The sequence below is a fragment of the Musa acuminata genome, chromosome BXJ3-5 (genome assembly GCF_036884655.1).
Source record: "Musa acuminata AAA Group cultivar baxijiao chromosome BXJ3-5, Cavendish_Baxijiao_AAA, whole genome shotgun sequence".
Taxonomy (NCBI): Eukaryota; Viridiplantae; Streptophyta; class Magnoliopsida; order Zingiberales; family Musaceae; genus Musa; species Musa acuminata.
In genome coordinates, this window is record NC_088353.1 from 26,492,350 (window position 1) to 26,510,877 (window position 18,528).

The 18,528-nt window shown below is 34.2% G+C and overlaps 1 protein-coding gene across 1 annotated transcript; it reads right to left on the minus strand.

Moving 5' to 3' along the window:
• Positions 1-1,085: 1,085 nt before the first annotated feature.
• Positions 1,086-18,188, minus strand: LOC103985227 (cysteine synthase). Its single transcript, XM_009402865.2, has 10 exons — positions 17,855-18,188; positions 16,053-16,162; positions 15,912-15,969; positions 14,998-15,261; positions 14,786-14,923; positions 14,633-14,684; positions 14,469-14,548; positions 12,921-12,980; positions 2,093-2,173; positions 1,086-1,397 (listed from the first exon to the last, which is right to left on the minus strand). The coding sequence occupies exons 1-10, from the start codon at positions 18,071-18,073 to the stop codon at positions 1,305-1,307; spliced, it is 1,155 nt and encodes a 384-aa protein (XP_009401140.2). The 5' UTR covers positions 18,074-18,188; the 3' UTR covers positions 1,086-1,304.
• Positions 18,189-18,528: the final 340 nt, after the last annotated feature.

Here is an 18,528-nt window from a genome sequence, read left to right on the forward strand (position 1 = left end):
TCTTTCGGCTCGAGGTTCATATGCTTCTCCTTTACCGTTCAACTTCTCCTTCTCTGAGGAGTGGAAAGTGTGCATATGTTACAGCTTGATCATATCAGTTGCTGTTTTGGTGGGAAAGCAATCCCAAGACACAGATCCAATAGGGACGAGATGGTATCTTTTCGACTTCTCGGCAATGTTGTTTGATGGAGCAGAAGCTTCGGAGTGGAGACAAATGTACATGTGGAGACAAAACACATGCAGTGGATTCACTTTCCATAAAGTTTACTCTTTTCGATATATATAATACATATATATATATATATATATATATATATTAACGAGAGAGAGAGCGAGAGAGATCTGTTAGGCTAAAGGTTGTATGTCGGCATGTGTCATGTATGTTTCGCTATTGGTCCATTGACCACCAACTCTCACGATATTTTATCGATCCGGACATGAACTAACATACGGACAAAGGTTTTCCTTGCATGCTTTTGTCTGAGGCTTCTTCCCACCGTAGTTCATTCCTCTTCGTCTGGCTCCTCTTTCTTTTCCTATCCTCCTCGGTGCCATCAAATATGTCGATACGTTTGTTTGTCCGATCTGATCAATGACCGGTATAAATCTGAAATTGAAATTTCAGACCACGTAAGATAGAAAGACTTGGACAACTCAGAGGGAACAGAAAACTTAGATGGGGCCAATGGCTGCATATATTGCTTGAATATATTGGGGGGAAAAAGATTAATTGGATACAGGATTATAAATGACACATCATTCAGTCATAAGCTTTTCCAAAGACAGTTTTCCATGAGTTTTTTCAAGCTCATAGATTACAGGACTCAAATTAACAAGGTAAAACAAAGACAACCTAAGTATGATGTTATAACTTATATGAGACATCGCAGTGTCACCTTGTTCTGAGTTTGATGAATGCTGCTTAAACAAGTGCATGAAGCTCCACAATGCAAGATAGGGTTAGATGTAACAATACCCACACATTTAGAGAAGCAGCAGCTTCCATGATGGCTGTGTTGCAAGAAATCCACATTGTCCATGTTGTCTGAACTCAAAGGTGGTAAACATAATTCTTGCTCAGCTCATAGACCCAAATGCTCTATTTTATGCCAAGATTGTGTGGAAAATAACTCATGATTACAAGTAAAAGCTTCTCAACTTGTTTCTGTTGTTGCAATAGCCAATGCAATTAAGATTGATGGTAGTGCAAGTACTTTATTTCTTAATTAGAATCTTGTGTCTTGCACCCCAATTAATGTTTGAATTAATATGAATATCCAAGATACACACCATAGAAATTTACTTCAGGGCTCTGGTTGCATCTTCTCGCATTCATCTCGTATCGACTGGAAAAGGACAGAGGAAAGGTACCTCTCGCCAAAGCTTGGGAATACAACCTAAACAGAAAACAAGGTGGTTATAATATTTTGATGAAAATAGATTAAAAAATATTTGACATATTTATGTGATATAATGAAAAGTCAATTTAGTTTGATTTTGAGCCCGGAATCAGATCAAAGGAATGGAAGCAGGTACAGAAACAAATATGTACTGAACTTTATAAGAAGAGATATGCAAGTATGCCTAAAATTTACGTCAGAACATTTATGCATAAACAAAACCACGTTATAACAAATACTGCATAAATACATGTGCAAACTTCACACAAATTCGCACAACAGACCGAATCACATGATGTCTTGGTATCTAAAGCATGTTTCTGGTAACATGTGGATACAAAAAAATTTAGATCTCAGATCATCCCTCTGAGCTTCTAGATGCAATTTAAAAAGAAGCCAAACTTAAACAACGTACTGGATAATATCACCAAATTTCTCTAAGCACTACTGTAGAACTAGGTGTTTGTACCCACACGAGCACATTAATTATGTACTTTATAACCTTGATCAAGAGATACTTGAAAACAATTTTGAAAGAAACGTGACAAGTATTTCTCTTCCATTAGGGAGTTATTTTGCTTTGGGATTTGTCAATATTCTCGTGGTTCCATAGTCATGAACAGTGTTTCCTTGTCCACATTCGACTATAAGAACATCATACAGAATGAACAGACAAACAAAATTTGACATACCGCTATAAGTTTCCCAGCATTTTCTGGTCTCCTTGCAACTTTCATGGCAGCAGCTGCTGCTGCTCCTGAAGAAATACCAACCTGCACAAGAAACATCAGATATTAACAAGCATTGCTTAGACACCAACCGCAAGACACCTTGTTGATTAAATGACTCTAGACTCTAGAGAACCCACACTGATATGAAAATAAGGTCATATTGGATATTATAGAAACTTATTGTAAGAGGAAGCATCCCAAAGTTTGGAACTGGCTAGATCTCATCTAACATTTCTAGCAGCACATAGTGCACATATTTATTTAGTAAAAAAAAGTTAACATAAATTAAGATAATTAAAATCCAAATCAACTATGACTGTCACCACTTTCAACTCTGCATTCATATATTTGTGCTGCAATGCACTCCTTCAACTTTTTAACACCTGATAGCCAAGATGGTACGTCCATTATATCTTTTTAACAAAGCAGCAGTATTGGTAGCTGTGGTTTGGATATTTATTTCTTGTTTTTTATTGGAAAGGATGAGAATCTTTTTAACAGTAAATGGACCTCATGATGTAGGAGTAAATGTGATTTCAAGATTGAAACTAGATGCTAAGGAACATAGGTTTAATTATAAATGTCTTTTTGGTAATTTGGATGAATTTTCTTCACTGGAGTCCTATTTTAGTCATATTCTTATTTTCTATTATTAGTTTTGATATGCATTACTTTGGTAGAGCTCCATAGCGATGAATGCTTTCGAAAGATCTAAATGTCCTATTTAGATAGGACCTTTAAAGAGTAATAATTAGTAATTTTAGAAAGTCCTTCCATCACAGAAGACTTATAAGCATATATCAACACCAAACACTTTGATGATGATGCAGATGTATTAAGCTCATGGTTCACTATGCTGACCTATATGGTGAGGTATGTATCAGTCGGACAGAAGACTGGCACGCGAACCACCCTGTATTGGGCGGTCCATAATAGGGGACCCCATATCGCCTGATATGGGGTCTATATAAGTTGGAACGGTCGAAATCCGACTGTTACTGACCAGTACCTATCAGTAACGGTCGGATTTTGACCGATACCAATCAATGGCTGGGATTTGTTGAATTCAAACGGTCCATTTGACCATTTGAACCGGATCTAAAGTTTTTAAACCCTTTCTACCCCCTCATTCTCTCCCCTTTCACGCTTTCTAACTAGTCTACTCTCTCAATTACTTTCTCACTCATATATTTCTCTCATATTCTCATTTGCACTCTTTTGAAATCTACAAAGCTATGATATGTGGATTGGATCAAGCTTGGGAGGTTAATTAGAGACGATTAACACCTAAGTTCGAGGAAGAACTCTCTAATGAAATATATGTATTTTTTTCTAGATTTTTAATGATTTATGAGATGATTAAGCCTATTATATGTTCTCAATGTCTAGTATGTAGTTTAAGGTGTTTATGACGGTGGAATAGTGCTAATTAGGGAGTAATTAAGGCATTTAATGTTGCGATTAGTGTGTTTAATACTGGTTTTTTTTTTAATTAGACACTTAATGACTTAGATCTTTGTCTTTCATGCATATTAAGGTGATTTACATGTTTATGATGGTATAATGGGTTTAATTAGATTTTAATTAAGTTTTTTTTAATATCATGATTAGTGGTTTTAATGATGATTTAATCGAAATTTAACCCATATTCAATCAATTCAATGTCTCTAATACCTATTAGAATGTTTGACATGTTTATAGTAGTGAAAAAGGATTAATTAATGATTAATTAACTATATTAATGCTGTGATTAATATAATTTTCAATACATTTAATCAAAATTTAATTCATATTGGGTCAATTAAATTTCTTTAATGTCTGTTAGAATGTTTGACATGTTTATAGTGGTGAAAGTGAAATAATTAGGAAGTAATTAACTATATTAATGGTGGAATTAGTGTATTTAATGATGATTTCAATAAAATTTGATCTATATTGGATCAAATTTACGTATTTAATGCCTCTTAGGATATTTGATATATTTATAGTGGTAAAATAAGATTAATTAGTATTTAATTAAGTTTTATAATGCTGTAATTAGTATATTTAGTGATAAATTTATCATTATTTAACCCTTTTATTGGGATAATTTTATGTATTTAATAATTATTAGTGTTTGACATGTTTATTGTGGTAAAAGAGGGCTAATTAGCGAGTAATTAGTGTTTTTAATTGTGAATTCATCATAATTTGACCTATAGAGAGTCAATTCTATATATTTAATGCCGAATAGGTTGATTGACATGTTTATAGTGGCAAAGTATGATTTATTATATATAATCACACCTTGTTATTTCAAATAAGGGCTAATCATAGCTCATTTATTTGATTCAATCTTGGTAGGAATATAGCACCAAAGGAACAAACACATGATGGCACTAGGGATCATACCCAAAAGATAGACGGGAATCATCATCATTGGTAGTGCATTTATTGTAGCTACATCGGCAAGGGTAGAGGAATCACCCAAGTGAAGATGTATTTGGTCAACAGGTATCCCGATGTTGTAGAAAGAAGGTTCCGACGGAGGTTCGTAAATCATTTTAAGACAAGTTACAACAAGCAAAGGAAGATACAATTAAAAAGAAGACAAGAGATGAGGAAGAATACATTAGGGCTATGCATAAATCGATTTATGATGAATATGAGGGTTGATATCAACCCGGATCTCAGAGCTGACATTCATGTATCACCAGAGCATCAGTACATATACGAGGAAGCAATGTGGCATCAATGAGCTGACTCACAATGAAAACATGATAGAGGTAGTCGGTCTACGCCATAGGGATTCCAAAGGTCGGCTAGCATGAGGTAGTCAACTGCCCTTCCTCAGTTGAGCCGGATTGGTAAGCATGAGACAAGGTAGAATCCGTGGATTTATCAAAGGACTTGGTAGGAGATCAGCACCAGATATTATTGATATTGATCCGCAAACCTATCATCCACAAATTGCAAAATAGACATGGATTGACGATATATATACAAAAAAAGAAGAAGTGGGATATTAGGAAGGCAATAGCTAAATGGTCCAACTTCCATAGGATTGTGATAAACACAGCCCAAGGTCCATATTTTCAAAGCATAGTCTCCTCTATTCAAAAGGCTGCCTCGGGTATTAACTTCCAACACTGAGGGCGATCTACGACGTGTATTTAAATAAAAATATGACAAAATTAAACAATTGGATCAAATTCTTCAAGTGCCAATAAGACAAATATGAGGTGACACTAACGTGTGACAATTGGACAAGACCAACAAGAATGAATGTTATCAATTTTCTTGAGTATCGCAACAGACGAGTGGTTTTTCATTTATTAGTTAATGTTTCGGACAATATTCAAGATGCAAACTGTACTAAAAACCTAATGGACGCTATGATAAAGGAGATTAAACCGTAGTATATTATCCAGATAGTCATTGACAATGAAGCCAATTTTATGTAGGCCGATTTACAATTGATAAAGAAAAGAAAATTATTATTTTCGACTCTATATGTAGCTTATTGCATAGATATAATGCTAAAAGATAGTAGCGAGCTACTATCAGTCAGCAAGTGTGTAGCTCGGTTACAATCGATCACAAAGTTTATATATAATCATCATTAAGTCTATTCTTTAATGCAAATCACAAAAGTATACAAATGGTGAGATACTTCGACACGAAGTCACTCAGTTTGCTACAAATTTCATTGCCTTAAAGTCAATACAATAAAAGAGAGAATATCTCAAGGCAATGGTCACCTTACAGGAATGGTCCAATTCCAAGTATTCGAGATCGAGCATTGGAAAAAAGGTGAAAAAGGCTATTCTTTCTACTAGATTTTGGGACACCGTGAATGAAATTATAATAAGAGTGGAACCACTTTATATTGTCCTCTGTAAGGTCAATATGGACAAGTGCCCTCAAATGTTTTATCTTAGACAAATGCTTATTACAGCAAGAGAGGAGATCAAGAAAACATTTATAGATGATTTTAAGGCTGAGCAATACTTACAGATCATCAATCACAGGACCGAAGTTCATATGGAGCAAGACATCCATAATGCATGTAAATTCATATTTGGTGTAATTTAATTATTTTTCAATATTTAAAAAATTCTTACTAATGAAATTATTTGTCTTGTAGCAAATTATCTAAATTCGACCATTCAATTTCAGTATAGTCTCGGAACACGATCAGATTTATTATCGGCACTAAGAAATGTTACATATTAACTCTTGCCAAATACTATCGATACTACTATGAAGGGTCAATTATTCTGGGAAACAATCAGTTCACTCTCCAACGACATAGCCTATATCGTAACGTTACTATATAGATCTTGATAAGGGAAAGTTACACATGTTGATTATAAACTATATTTGAGATTAATTATTTGTTATGCTAATAATATAAGGAGTGTGTCTAGTGAGTTTTCTATTGGCATAGAATTACACCAAGGATCCGCATTAAATCCCTACCTTTTCATATTAATAATAGATAAACTTACTAGTCATTTACATAATAGACCTAATTGGTGTATATTATTTGCTGATAATATTGTCTTAGTTGATATAAGCCTAAGTGAAATTAATTATAAACTTGAACTATGGAGACAAGCCTTAGAAACTAAAGGTTTTAGATTAAGTAGAATTAAGAATGAATATATAAAATATAATTTTAGTGAGTCTAAAAATAGATAAGAGAATATAGTTATATTGGATGGACAAGAAGTTCTTTTAAGTAAAATTTTTAAGTATCTTGGATCAATTATTTAATAAGATAGAAAAATCGATGAAGATATTATTCATAAAATAAAAATAGGATTGGAAAAATAGCGACGAGCATCAAGAGTCTTGTGTGATCGTCGAATACCTTTGAGACTAAAAGAAAAAATTTATAAAACAGTTATAAAACCAACAACGCTTTATGGATCCGAGTGTTGGGTTCATTAAAAATATATATATATATATAATTTGTGTTGTTGAAATGGGAATGTTGAGATGAATATGTGAAGTTACTAGGAAAGATAGAAAAAAAAATACTTTTATTCGTGAACAACTAGGTATCACTTCAATAGAAGATAAGATAAGATAAGAGATAATCATTTAAGATGGTATAGACATGTGCTGAGAAAACCTCTGAATGTGATAGTCAAAAGATATAAAATAATTAATGTTAGTGATATGAGGAGAGGTAGAGGAAGACTTAAAAAGACTTAAATAGAAATAATAAATAAATATTTAAGTACTCTGAACTTAACTAAACATATGACTTTTTACAAATCTAAATGGCAGCAAAAGATCCATGTAGCCAACCACAAATAGTTGAGACTTATGGCTTTGTTATTGCTGTTGTATTTGTTATGCTAATAAAGTCCAATTTATATTTTTTTGCAGTCGAGTGGTGGCTACAATTTGAAGGGGACGAACCAAATTTAAGGTTGTTGTTTGTGTGCTTTCGTATACGACAACATCGAATGGTTGCAAACGTAGCTGGTCAAGGTTCGCATCGATTCACACGAAGGTCCGCAATAGACTACCATATAGATGGTTGGAGAAACTATTATATATCCACTAAAATATGCGGCTAAACTTGTGGTGTGCCAAGCTGGGTAAAGAGCTAGAGGAACCAAGCATTGATCCCATCAACCTCCAATGCTACAACAAAGATTCACAGTTACTGTTAGAGTGGGTCAAAGCATCGAAGAACCAAGAGGATCCTCAACTTGAAGATGCGAAAGATCCTCCACGTTCTTCGTGTTTTATTACCGAGACAATAGAAGAAGATGAAGCACATCCCCAGCAAGAGGAAGATCGCCCTCGATTAGAACATGGTGGAAGGAGTAGGACAGCATTGAGTCAAACTACTCGAGAAACTAGAGACCCCCAACCATCACAGTCATTCGCCCAATGTGCAAAGGCAAAGGCTAGCACGATAACATCAATCTCACCATTGGAAAGAATCAAATCAAATGACGAGACACCTTTTCTATCGTATTCATCAACCCGCTCGGTCTGAATACATAGTAATGAAGTAGACAGCAGTGCCTCAACCGATGATGACTGCAATGTTGGGGAGTTGCTGACCCCATCTACACAGTTTAAGGGTGGTGTATGGACCAAAGAGCAGTATTTTATGCATGCCACCCAAGATTCAGATCATGGAGTTCGATGAAGTACTGATCAAGTTTATATATAGAAGAGGAAAGGGAAGGCAGTAGATGATTTTAAGCAGATGCGATAGAGCCAACACGACATAGGCACAAAGCGATGCTCGCTGTATTCACAACCGTCGTATTATGAAGAATCTTGCAACCAATAGTAGTACGGTCATAGTTGGTCATTCTTCTTCGAGGAGCAGTACGGTGATCGATCTTATGATACAAAGCAATAGATCAGTGGCAAAAGTAGGAGTTCCAGCATTCTCCAACATCCGTACCAATACATCCCACAATCGTACTTGCCTCAGGAGCCGTCTCAAACACGTGTGGTTCACGATGATCAAACTACAATCATCACCGCATTGCTAAAGATCATGGGATACGGTGTATCCCATATTGCTAAACTAATTGCATACAGTGTATCAATATACTATATCATGGGATCCATTTCAGGATTGGGTTCGACAAACATATGAAATTGATATACAGATATATAAGATCAAGGACTTCGATCTACCGCCCGTGAAGTCCCTTTTTTTTATGGTTGAACTAGGTATATCTGTTGATCGATTACTTGATTCATTTGAACCTTAAAGTTTAAGTTGCTTAACAAATAATCTAACAATTTAAATCATTTCTTTGTAGATAATTCAATATCAACGGAAGGACGATTCGAAATATACCATAAAGCTACTTCTTAAAGCCTAAAAAAGATGTGTCACTATTCTTTCCTAATTAAGATTATTTTTGCTAAAATTATACTAAATTTATATTTATTTCCAACCTAAAAACCCCTAATCTATTTTTTTTATTTTTCAGGATTTTAAGAGTTATTTTTGGCCATTTTTTCATGTCGTCAATGTGCTTGCTGCACCGACACACGATACGTCGATACACAATGTTACATACCATACCGTTGGCCGGTCGATACACTAGTACAAACCGGTAAGGTGAACTCTGATCAAGCTATGAGGTAATTTGTGTTTCTTTCTTTTACATGGTGTGATTCATCATCACATGTGAGGCATATTTAATGGGAGACTAAAATCCTAGGTGTGACTACTAGGAACAAAAGTGAAACTTAACAAAACCTATGCATTCCCTTTCTTACCTTGTATAACTTTCCCCTTCTTAATTTATCATTATTATCTATTTCTTTGTGCTACTTTTATCTTCGCACGACTTCCATACTTTTAACAATTGTTTACTAGACAATAAAATTTCTACACATCCTTATAGCAAAATAGTAAATTTGGTTCAAAACTTGAATTTCCTTGGATCTAAATCATGTTGGAGCATCAACATTTTATTTTACATGAAATCATATGAGATTTGTTATGCAATTTCATCTACCAAAAAATTTGACCATTCATGAAATAATAAGAAGTCTAAATTCTCTAAAAATCCACTTCCACTCTTGCCCTACAAAACCTCCCAAGCTAGACATGTCTGTCACGAGATTTCACAAATTACTAGTTTTCTGAAGAATTTGAACAATGTGAATATAATGCTTTGGAGAATTTTTCCTATCCTGATTGATTCCAGAATAAGCGGATACCTTTATAACAAGTATGCATGAATACAAAGAATTCAATAAGAGCAATCCAGTTTCATTGGATGGTATCTACAGGTTTAGCTCCATGATGGAGAATATGCATCTCAACATGAATGTAAAGAGACCTTCAAAGCAAGGTTTAAAAACTTGGTTCAGTTTCAGCAGTACAAGTTCGACATGGACCGATATTATAACACATAGCACCATAGTTATTAGAACCATGCCAGGATGTGACCTGATCAAGCCTTGGGTCACTGGTCGGACCAATCGATCAAATAGCATTTTTAATTTAAAAATAATTTAAAAAATATATAAATTAAAATTATATATAGTAAAAAATATAAAATATAAATAACTTAGTAATAAATAATTTTATATAAATGAAAGTAAAACATCAATTGTATTTATAATGAAAAAAATAATAATATCAACAAACGTTATAAACATAAATGCTTATCTATAACGTATAACAAAATATAAAATGTATAACCAGTTGATGAGGAGATAAAAGGTGTAGAACCAGTTGTTGACCGAGAACATGATATAATCTTTCTTTTCCAAAATATAAAATATTATTTGGTATCATGACACAACAATTTGAGTATATAATAATTAAATAAACAAATAAGCTCAATGCAACATAAGAAACTAATACTACTTATCATAGGTTTCACCGGAATTAACAAAAGGAACGAAAGAATGAAAGAACATTAAGATGGATGCTATGCAAAATTAAAACTTACCACACGGGAAGTAAGAGCACAAAATAAATGACCATCAGGCAAAGTGAATGGAGAGGTGGCTACAGGGAGGAAGGTAAGGCTAAACCTATTTTATTTCTAACATTAAACTTAATTTTATTATTGACATAAATACCCTCTTAAGTAAATAATAAAAAGATATAAGTCAAGGGTATTTGAGCACTCTTCCACTATATTACAAAACTGGAATGGTCTTATGTAACCCAATCAGTTCACACGGGTTATCTAAAAACCAACTGGGTCAATTGGTTCATTTAGGTTTTTCAACACATTTGATGTGAATCGGATTGATTAATGTTTTGGTTTCCAATTTTTTTGGTCTGACCACCTGGTACGGTCCGATTATGATAACTGTGCTCAACACTAATCGATATTACTCTAAACCAAGAGTGGGGAGGCAAGAGGGAGAAGAGGACTAATGAAGAAGGAAAAAAAGGATGAGAAAAAGTGGAGGAAAAAGGGGATGAGGCCGACAAGTACCAGAGGTCGAGGAAGAAGTGCATTAGCAACAAAAAGGTCATGAGGGTAACAGAGAGGTGTGAAGAAACTTAGAAATCATGGGGGAGATAGAGAGAGTAGCAAAAGAGTAAAACAAAAAAGATAGCCATCAAAGGTTGTAAAAAGAAAATGATACATGTACTGATGAAAGCACCCTGATATGGTAATCATCCAAGAAGTTGTCAAAGGTTGTAAAAAAAAAATGATAGAGGTACTAACAATGGTACCCTGATATGGTAATCATACTAGATGGTAAGCTTGGTCTCGAATCAAGCCACAGTTATCATAAACAAATTGAACCAGGTGGTCAAACCAGAAAAACCATGAATCGGACAATTAACCAGTCTGATTCACCTATTGGATCGGATGTATTAAAAAAACTGGAATGAACCAATTGATAACTCGCAGGAAGCAGGCAGGTTACATAAAATTGAATTGGTTTTGTAATCCAATGGGAGATTACTTAATACCCTTGACATAAATATTTTATTATTTATTTAAGAGGGTATTTATGTCAATCATAAAATTAAAGTTAACGTTAGAAATAAATTAGGTTTAGCCTTACCTTCAATTTTGCTTAGCATCCATCTTAATGTTCTTTCATCATGCATACATATTTTAATAATTGATTGCTCTCATCTCTTTTGTTAATCTTAGTGAAACCTATCATGGATGAATAATATTAATTTTAGTTGTTACTCAAATAGTTGTGCCATAATAATAAACAATATTTCATATTTTGTAAAAGAAAGGTTATGTCATGTCCTTCATCAACAACTGGTTCCAGGTTCGCAATTTCATACTGTACTGAAGTTTCGACGATTGCTCGGTACAGTACGATATTGTATACCGAGTGGTATACCGTTCGGTATACTGCTCGGTATATATATATATATATATATATATAATTCGACGACGTCGCCTCTCTCTTCTCCCAGGCGGGGCGATGCGACGTTGCCTTTTATAAATAAATAAATAAATATATATATATATATATATATATATCGTTCCGTCAGGTAACGGGCAATCCGTGTACCAATCAGTTGACGGACCGGTACGTACCGCCTGTACCAAGTGATATTATTCGAAATTGCATACCTTGACTGGTTCTACACTATATTTTGTTATATGCTATGGATAAACATTTATATTTAAATGTTTATTGATGCTATCATTTTTGTCATTCTTAATGCAACTGAAGTTTTATTTTTATTTGTATAAAATCATTTTTTTAAAAATTTAATTTTTATATTTTTATTATTTATCATTTTAAATTTTTTTTTAATTAAACATGAGGTTTAACCAGTTGACCCACCGATCTGATCAGTGGCCCAATAACCCAAGGCTTGTTCAGGTCACTTTTTGATCCGGTTATGATAACTATAAATGAGAGCACAAAATTATCCAGTCCTGACAGCACAAAATTATTTGGTACAGATGCCGAAACTTGATCGTACATATGAATACTGGTTGGTACGGCCCAGTTGTTTGATTTTTAAATCCTTGTTTAAAATCACAATTATCAAGTAGGAATATGTCACATAGTCAGCAAGAAATTTTACAATATCTGCAAGCATAATGGAAGGAAAAGATTCAACAAGCCTAAAGCATCAACTGAATCAATCACAACTTTTCAATAACTATTGGATCATTCTTCAGTAAGTTTACCAGCAAGAAAACACCATGAAACTATGACATGAGATACCAGTGATATGCCTCCATGGTAGGATAATCAAAATGTTTCTTAGAATGGTCATGAACATGCAATAAAAATAAACAATGTAGTACATCAAGAACCTGAATCAAACTTATCAAACAAAAACTATGCATACCAGCAATCCTTCTTGGAGAGCTAACTGTTTTGCAGTTTCAACAGCTTCATCACTTGATATCTGTTGTAAAATAAGCACAAATGATTAAAAAAACACTACACACATGGCCAATGAGCTTACTAGCTGCTTAAATCTTTAAGCCTATGTTTATCTAAAGTTAACCTTTCTGAAATTCATCAAATATAGTTTCTGTATTTGGCCATCACCAGAGAAAGTCAAGAATAGATCAACAGCTTGAATAGGAAGGATTTGTGTTCTCTAGGTCAAATTGTGAGCTAAAATATTAAACCTAACTTACTATAACTAGTAATTAACTACTATAACAACAGGAAACCAATTTCAACAGCAACATCTGGAATGACAAATTCCTTTTTACTATTGATGACTGGTATGAAGTGATTCCTAGATCTAGCTTGGTATAGTTGATATCTGACAAATTTTGAGTCTTTGTATCTGAGTCGTTCTATAGTTGTCATATAAGTAAGGCAAATTGAGCATATAATCGGAGTAGTATTTGATGAATTTCAGAGCTCTCCCTTAATAGAATTGTATGGGGTGACGAGATTAGATTGTCTCAGAACACACTAAAAGTAGATGCTGGTAAGGCTAGATCTCGTGATTAAATACTCAACTGTTACTTTATGCAGCTAATTTAACTTCAATTTAGTAGTAATTTCTCTTCCTTTCCTCTCTTTTCCTTGAATCGAAGAAAATCTGACAGGAGGGTCATATAAAATCATTGTTATTGTTTCATACTTGTGACTCTTGAGTGTTGGAGTTGGAGAGAAAAATAATTATAAAATTGAAAATAAGAGCTAAAAGAACTCCCTAAAGAAGAAAAGAAGCATGATAAACTACACATGCATGAAACTAATTGCCAGCTTCCCACTTATTTATATACAACTTCAAGCTTTATCAACCTTTCTGTAAATGGTTCTATATATTTCCTCTCTTTAAAATCCATTAATCAAAAGCTATGAAGCGGAAACTCAAATACTTTCTTTCTTGTAACTTTGCTTTGTATTAGATTCATGTTAAAAGTGTAATATCCTCCATATGACATAACATTGACCCTTCACTTAATTAAATATCTCTCATCCCCTATCATGTTACTTACATATACATAGATATACATGCATATATTTGCCAGTGCAAATTCAGAAGCATCCAGACTGTAGTCCTTTAATCTCAAAATTAAGAACATAAAAAATACAATTTAAGAATAAAATAAGTTTCTGTAGTACTGAGTCTCCTGACAAGGAAGAAAATTATGATTTGAGGAAAGAAGTTAAAAGCTTAATGAATTAATGGAAATAGGTATGGACTCTGAAAAGGTTGAATTAGATTCACTGACTAACAAATGAACCAATCCGTGATGGCCAGCTGGCTCACCAAGTATTCAGATCATTAAGAGTACCTCATCTAGCCCTAAATTTGGAATATTAAGAAAATACATGGAAAGAATATCACCTGTGAACAGATGAAAAAATGGAAGCATTGACATCAACACTAACAAGTAATATTACAAGCAATTTGACAAGTTCATACCTCCAAAATTTCATCAACTACTTCAAGGTCCAAATTCCTTGGTACAAAACCTGCTCCAATGCCTTGAATCTTGTGTGGACCTACATTATAAGAATTTCTGGTTATCAGGATAAAACAAAAGATTGAAAGAAAACAGGTTAGATCCACTTAATCTTAGCTTATACCAGGCTTTCCCCCTGAAAGAATGTTGCTTTCAGAAGGCTCAATGCCAATGACCTGAAGAAATTGGAAACGAGCAAGACCAAGACGTAGGAATTCCATATGCAAAGATAAACTTAGCATAAAATGGTAAGAGAAAAATAGAAAGGAAAAAGAACCTTGATGTTAGGATTTTTTTCCTTCAAAAAACAACCAACTCCAGATATAGTTCCACCTGTCCCAACACCAGCTACAAAAATGTCCACCTTCCCTCTTGTATCTTCCCAGATTTCTGGACCAGTAGACTCATAATGTATCTGCACAAGAATATACAGAATTTGAAAAGAAAAAAAAATGAAACTAGGGTAAAAGAATCATGGTAGAATGTGACCTTTGGATTTGCAGGATTGTCAAATTGTTGAAGCATATAAGCATTAGGTGTATTCTTCAAGATCTCTTCTGCCTTTTGAACTGCTCCCTTCATGCCCTTGGCAGAATCTGTGAGGACAAGTTCTGCTCCAAAAGCTTTCAGCAGAACTCGTCTTTCAATGCTCATAGATGCAGGCATGGTCAATATCAGTTTGTATCCTTTGGCAGCAGCAATGAACGCAAGACCAATCCCTGTGTTACCACTTGTTGGTTCCACCAATATACTCTTTAGAAGCAAAAAATAGAAAAAAATCAATCAGTAACAATGGAATGACATTGAAGAGGCAGATTTACAAGATTGACTAAAATAAGGTCCTCTAACAAAAAGTTTAAACATGAGAAAAAGGCAAGGAAACTGAAAAAACTGGAGTATCCAAAAAACTAAGGTAAATAAAGTATCTGGTGAAGATTCATTTAAATCTACAGCAACTAAAATTAATCCAGCACAATTTTGCAGGATACCAGGGCCATATCCAATTTTCAGCAATGAAATTTCTGTAGTTAGTTCCTTAATTGCTAGTGTTAATTCCATAACTATTCTGTTAAATGATTTACTTAACTATTCTATCTATTATAAATGGCAGTTGAAGGACCTGGTGGAAAAAAGTCCATCAAGACTTGTCCAAAAATACTGCAAATTTGAATTAGTTTTTGCAACTTCATGTTCAACTCCTATTAAAGGCAATTACAGGTGAATTGGACTTTTCTCTAATTTTCTACAGATAACCTTAAGTTCCTATACCAATCAATCCATGGGAAAATCTCTTGTATCAGAGCCTGCTCATTTTTACTGCTCCTTCACTCTGCAAATAAGTACTAGCTTAAGGAAAAAAATATGTAAGCAAGCAAAGAAAAGAAGAACAAAAAGCCAATTACCTCCCCAGGAGTTATAACCCCCCTTTGCTCTGCATCGGCTATCATACTATACCCTATTCTGAAGATGAATTGAAAAATTAGCATCATAGATATTTAGACATTTTCTCGGAAAAATATAAGAATAAACAATGAACAATGTACCTATCCTTAACACTGCAACAAGGTTCCATAATCTCTAGTTTGGCAGCGATGTTTGCAACACACCCCTTTACAATATTGTTTAGATATACCATTGGTGTCTTCCCTATAAGCTGTAAGAAAGCAACCAAACACAACTTAAAACAGTTAATGTCTATGGGAGCATTAAATCATAAATTCATGGATTGAGATATAATGCAATGTGACATCACACTGTTAAAATAAAAGCATAACGATGTGGTCAAAACAGCATCACCTCAAAAAGTATAGAAAATATGCACATGTAAAAACTCTCTCAAGTCACCTTCATTTTTGGCTGACTGGATCTCCTTGTTTGAACCGGTAAAAAGAAGTCCCTTTTGTAAATATGAGAAGTGACACCTCTAATGAGTGCTCCCCCGAGGTGGAGAAGAAGCCTCCAACGAGCTAACATCTAGGGACTACTATTAACTAAACTAACTCTATTGATGGAAGAGAGAACAAAAATTCTCTAAGCATTGCCTTAAAGACTCGGAAGCATGCCTATACGTATGCCACTAGTGCTCTAGTTCTCCTAATCTAAATTGAATAAAACAATCAAAGAAATTTCTGTTTATTGCTTTAAAATTTTAAATAATAGTATAAAAAGCTTCTCAAAAGACTTTCCCTTCTTATTTAGGTTCAATCACCATAGCCAAGTCACAAAAAGGATCCCATAGCCCTATTTACAAGGAGATTATCTTATGCCAAAATAGCCGTTGGACCCTGTTTTAACTTGATGAAGCTCCATCTAGAGTAGCTTTGGTAGTCTGCAAATTCCAATTACTCACATGATTCTTGTTTCTTCATCAATTAGCACATGGAAAAAGTGCCAATAACCTAATCCGCATCACATATAGGTCAAAGAAACCTAGTCCGCATTATATATTATTACAGAAATTCTCAGAAACATGCTAAATGGTCATATTTTCTGGCCACAGAGACTAGCTGAATAATTTAGTTAACATGACCGAACTTTTTAATAATAGATAGATCTGGTTAACTTCTCCGAAGAACCAGCAAATTGAATTTGTGCGTCAATCTCCTACTCCAATCAGAATTGCAGTCTCAACTGTCAGAAACTCAACACCTAAGATTCTTAAAACAATTTTTGCGTTAATCTCCTACTCCAATCATAGTTGAGATTGCAGTCCCAACTGTCAGAAACTCAACACCTAAGATTCTTAAAACAATTTTTGCGTTAATCTCCTACTCCAATCATACTTGAGATTGCAGTCCCAACTGTCAGAAACTCAACACCTAAGATTCTTAAAACAATTTTTGCGTTAATCTCCTACTCCAATCATACTTGATATTGCAGTCTCAACTGTCAGAAACTCAACACCTAAGATTTTTTTTTAAAAAAAATTTCATTACCAAGAAATCTTGTTCGATAGAGAAGCTCATTAAATTCTTCAACAAACAAGTAATGTGAGATAGGATTCATCTCAATAAAGGCAATCAATCTTCATAAGGTATAATATAAGCATTAGAACGACTATTCTTTCACTCAGATATAGAACGCACAAGATTAAAAATAATAATAATAATAATAAAAAGGGGAAAATATATAGTCCATTTTCTCATCAAGCAAGATCTATTTTTTACAACCAACCATCGCAAGTTGCCACGAAAAAATCTGTAGCCAGTCAACCCAGTCAAAATAATTCTGATAAGCAGAAGGACGGAAATTACAATGCAAGACTTCATCTTTCTTCCTCATCCAACAAATTTCCAACCACAAGCCACCGAATCAGAGTTCAGAAGGAAAGCAAGTTTCAGAGTACCTGAGACACATCTTCAGCTATGTTGAGGCGTTCGATCTCCGTCTGCGGTTTCACGGAGACGGCTTCGCAGACAAGCGAGCGACGAGGAGAGCCGGACGAAGCATACGCGATCCCTCTCCTCCTAATCGACAGGGGGCATCTTTGGGGCCGAGCGGCGAACAAACCAGAGCGGGATTGGGAACAAAAGGACGATGGGAAGGTGTTCGAGAGCGACGCCATGGGTTCAGTGGGAGGAGAAGTAAAGCCCAAAGGAGGAAGAAGAACTCACCCACAACTGCGGAGACGGCGGAGACAACAGAAAAGATGGGCTTTTTTGGGAAATGAAATATGTTACTTTCTACCAAAGCCCCCACCTTTTGTTATTTATAATATTAACTAACCCCTGTCTTATTCTTCTTTGGTCATCATCATTTTATCAAACCAGCCCACGGAAAGACCTCTTTAGTATGACTTGTGTCTCGTCAAAAGAGATCATTTTAGAATATATTATACTAAAAGGGTGGATATGATTGATCTAAATTGATATATATATATATATATATATATATATATATATATATATATATATATATATATATATATATATATATATATATATATATATATATTTTTTTTTTTTTTTTTTTTTTTTTTTTTAAACCTGACAGAAAATTCTTTTGTGGATAGAATTATGT

What these genes read in the sequence shown, in the direction of transcription:
- LOC103985227 (XM_009402865.2), bottom strand. Translation starts at nt 18,073, where the DNA reads ATGGCGTCGCTCTCGAACACCTTCCCATCGTCCTTTTGTTCCCAATCC. An exon ending in GGGTTATAACTCCTGGGGAG is followed by an intron (nt 15,262 to 15,911) that starts GTAATTGGCTTT and finishes TTGCTTCTAAAG; the next exon opens with AGTATATTGGTGGAACCAAC. An exon ending in ATGCTGGGAAACTTATAGCG is followed by an intron (nt 1,398 to 2,092) that starts GTATGTCAAATT and finishes TTTTCTGTTTAG; the next exon opens with GTTGTATTCCCAAGCTTTGG.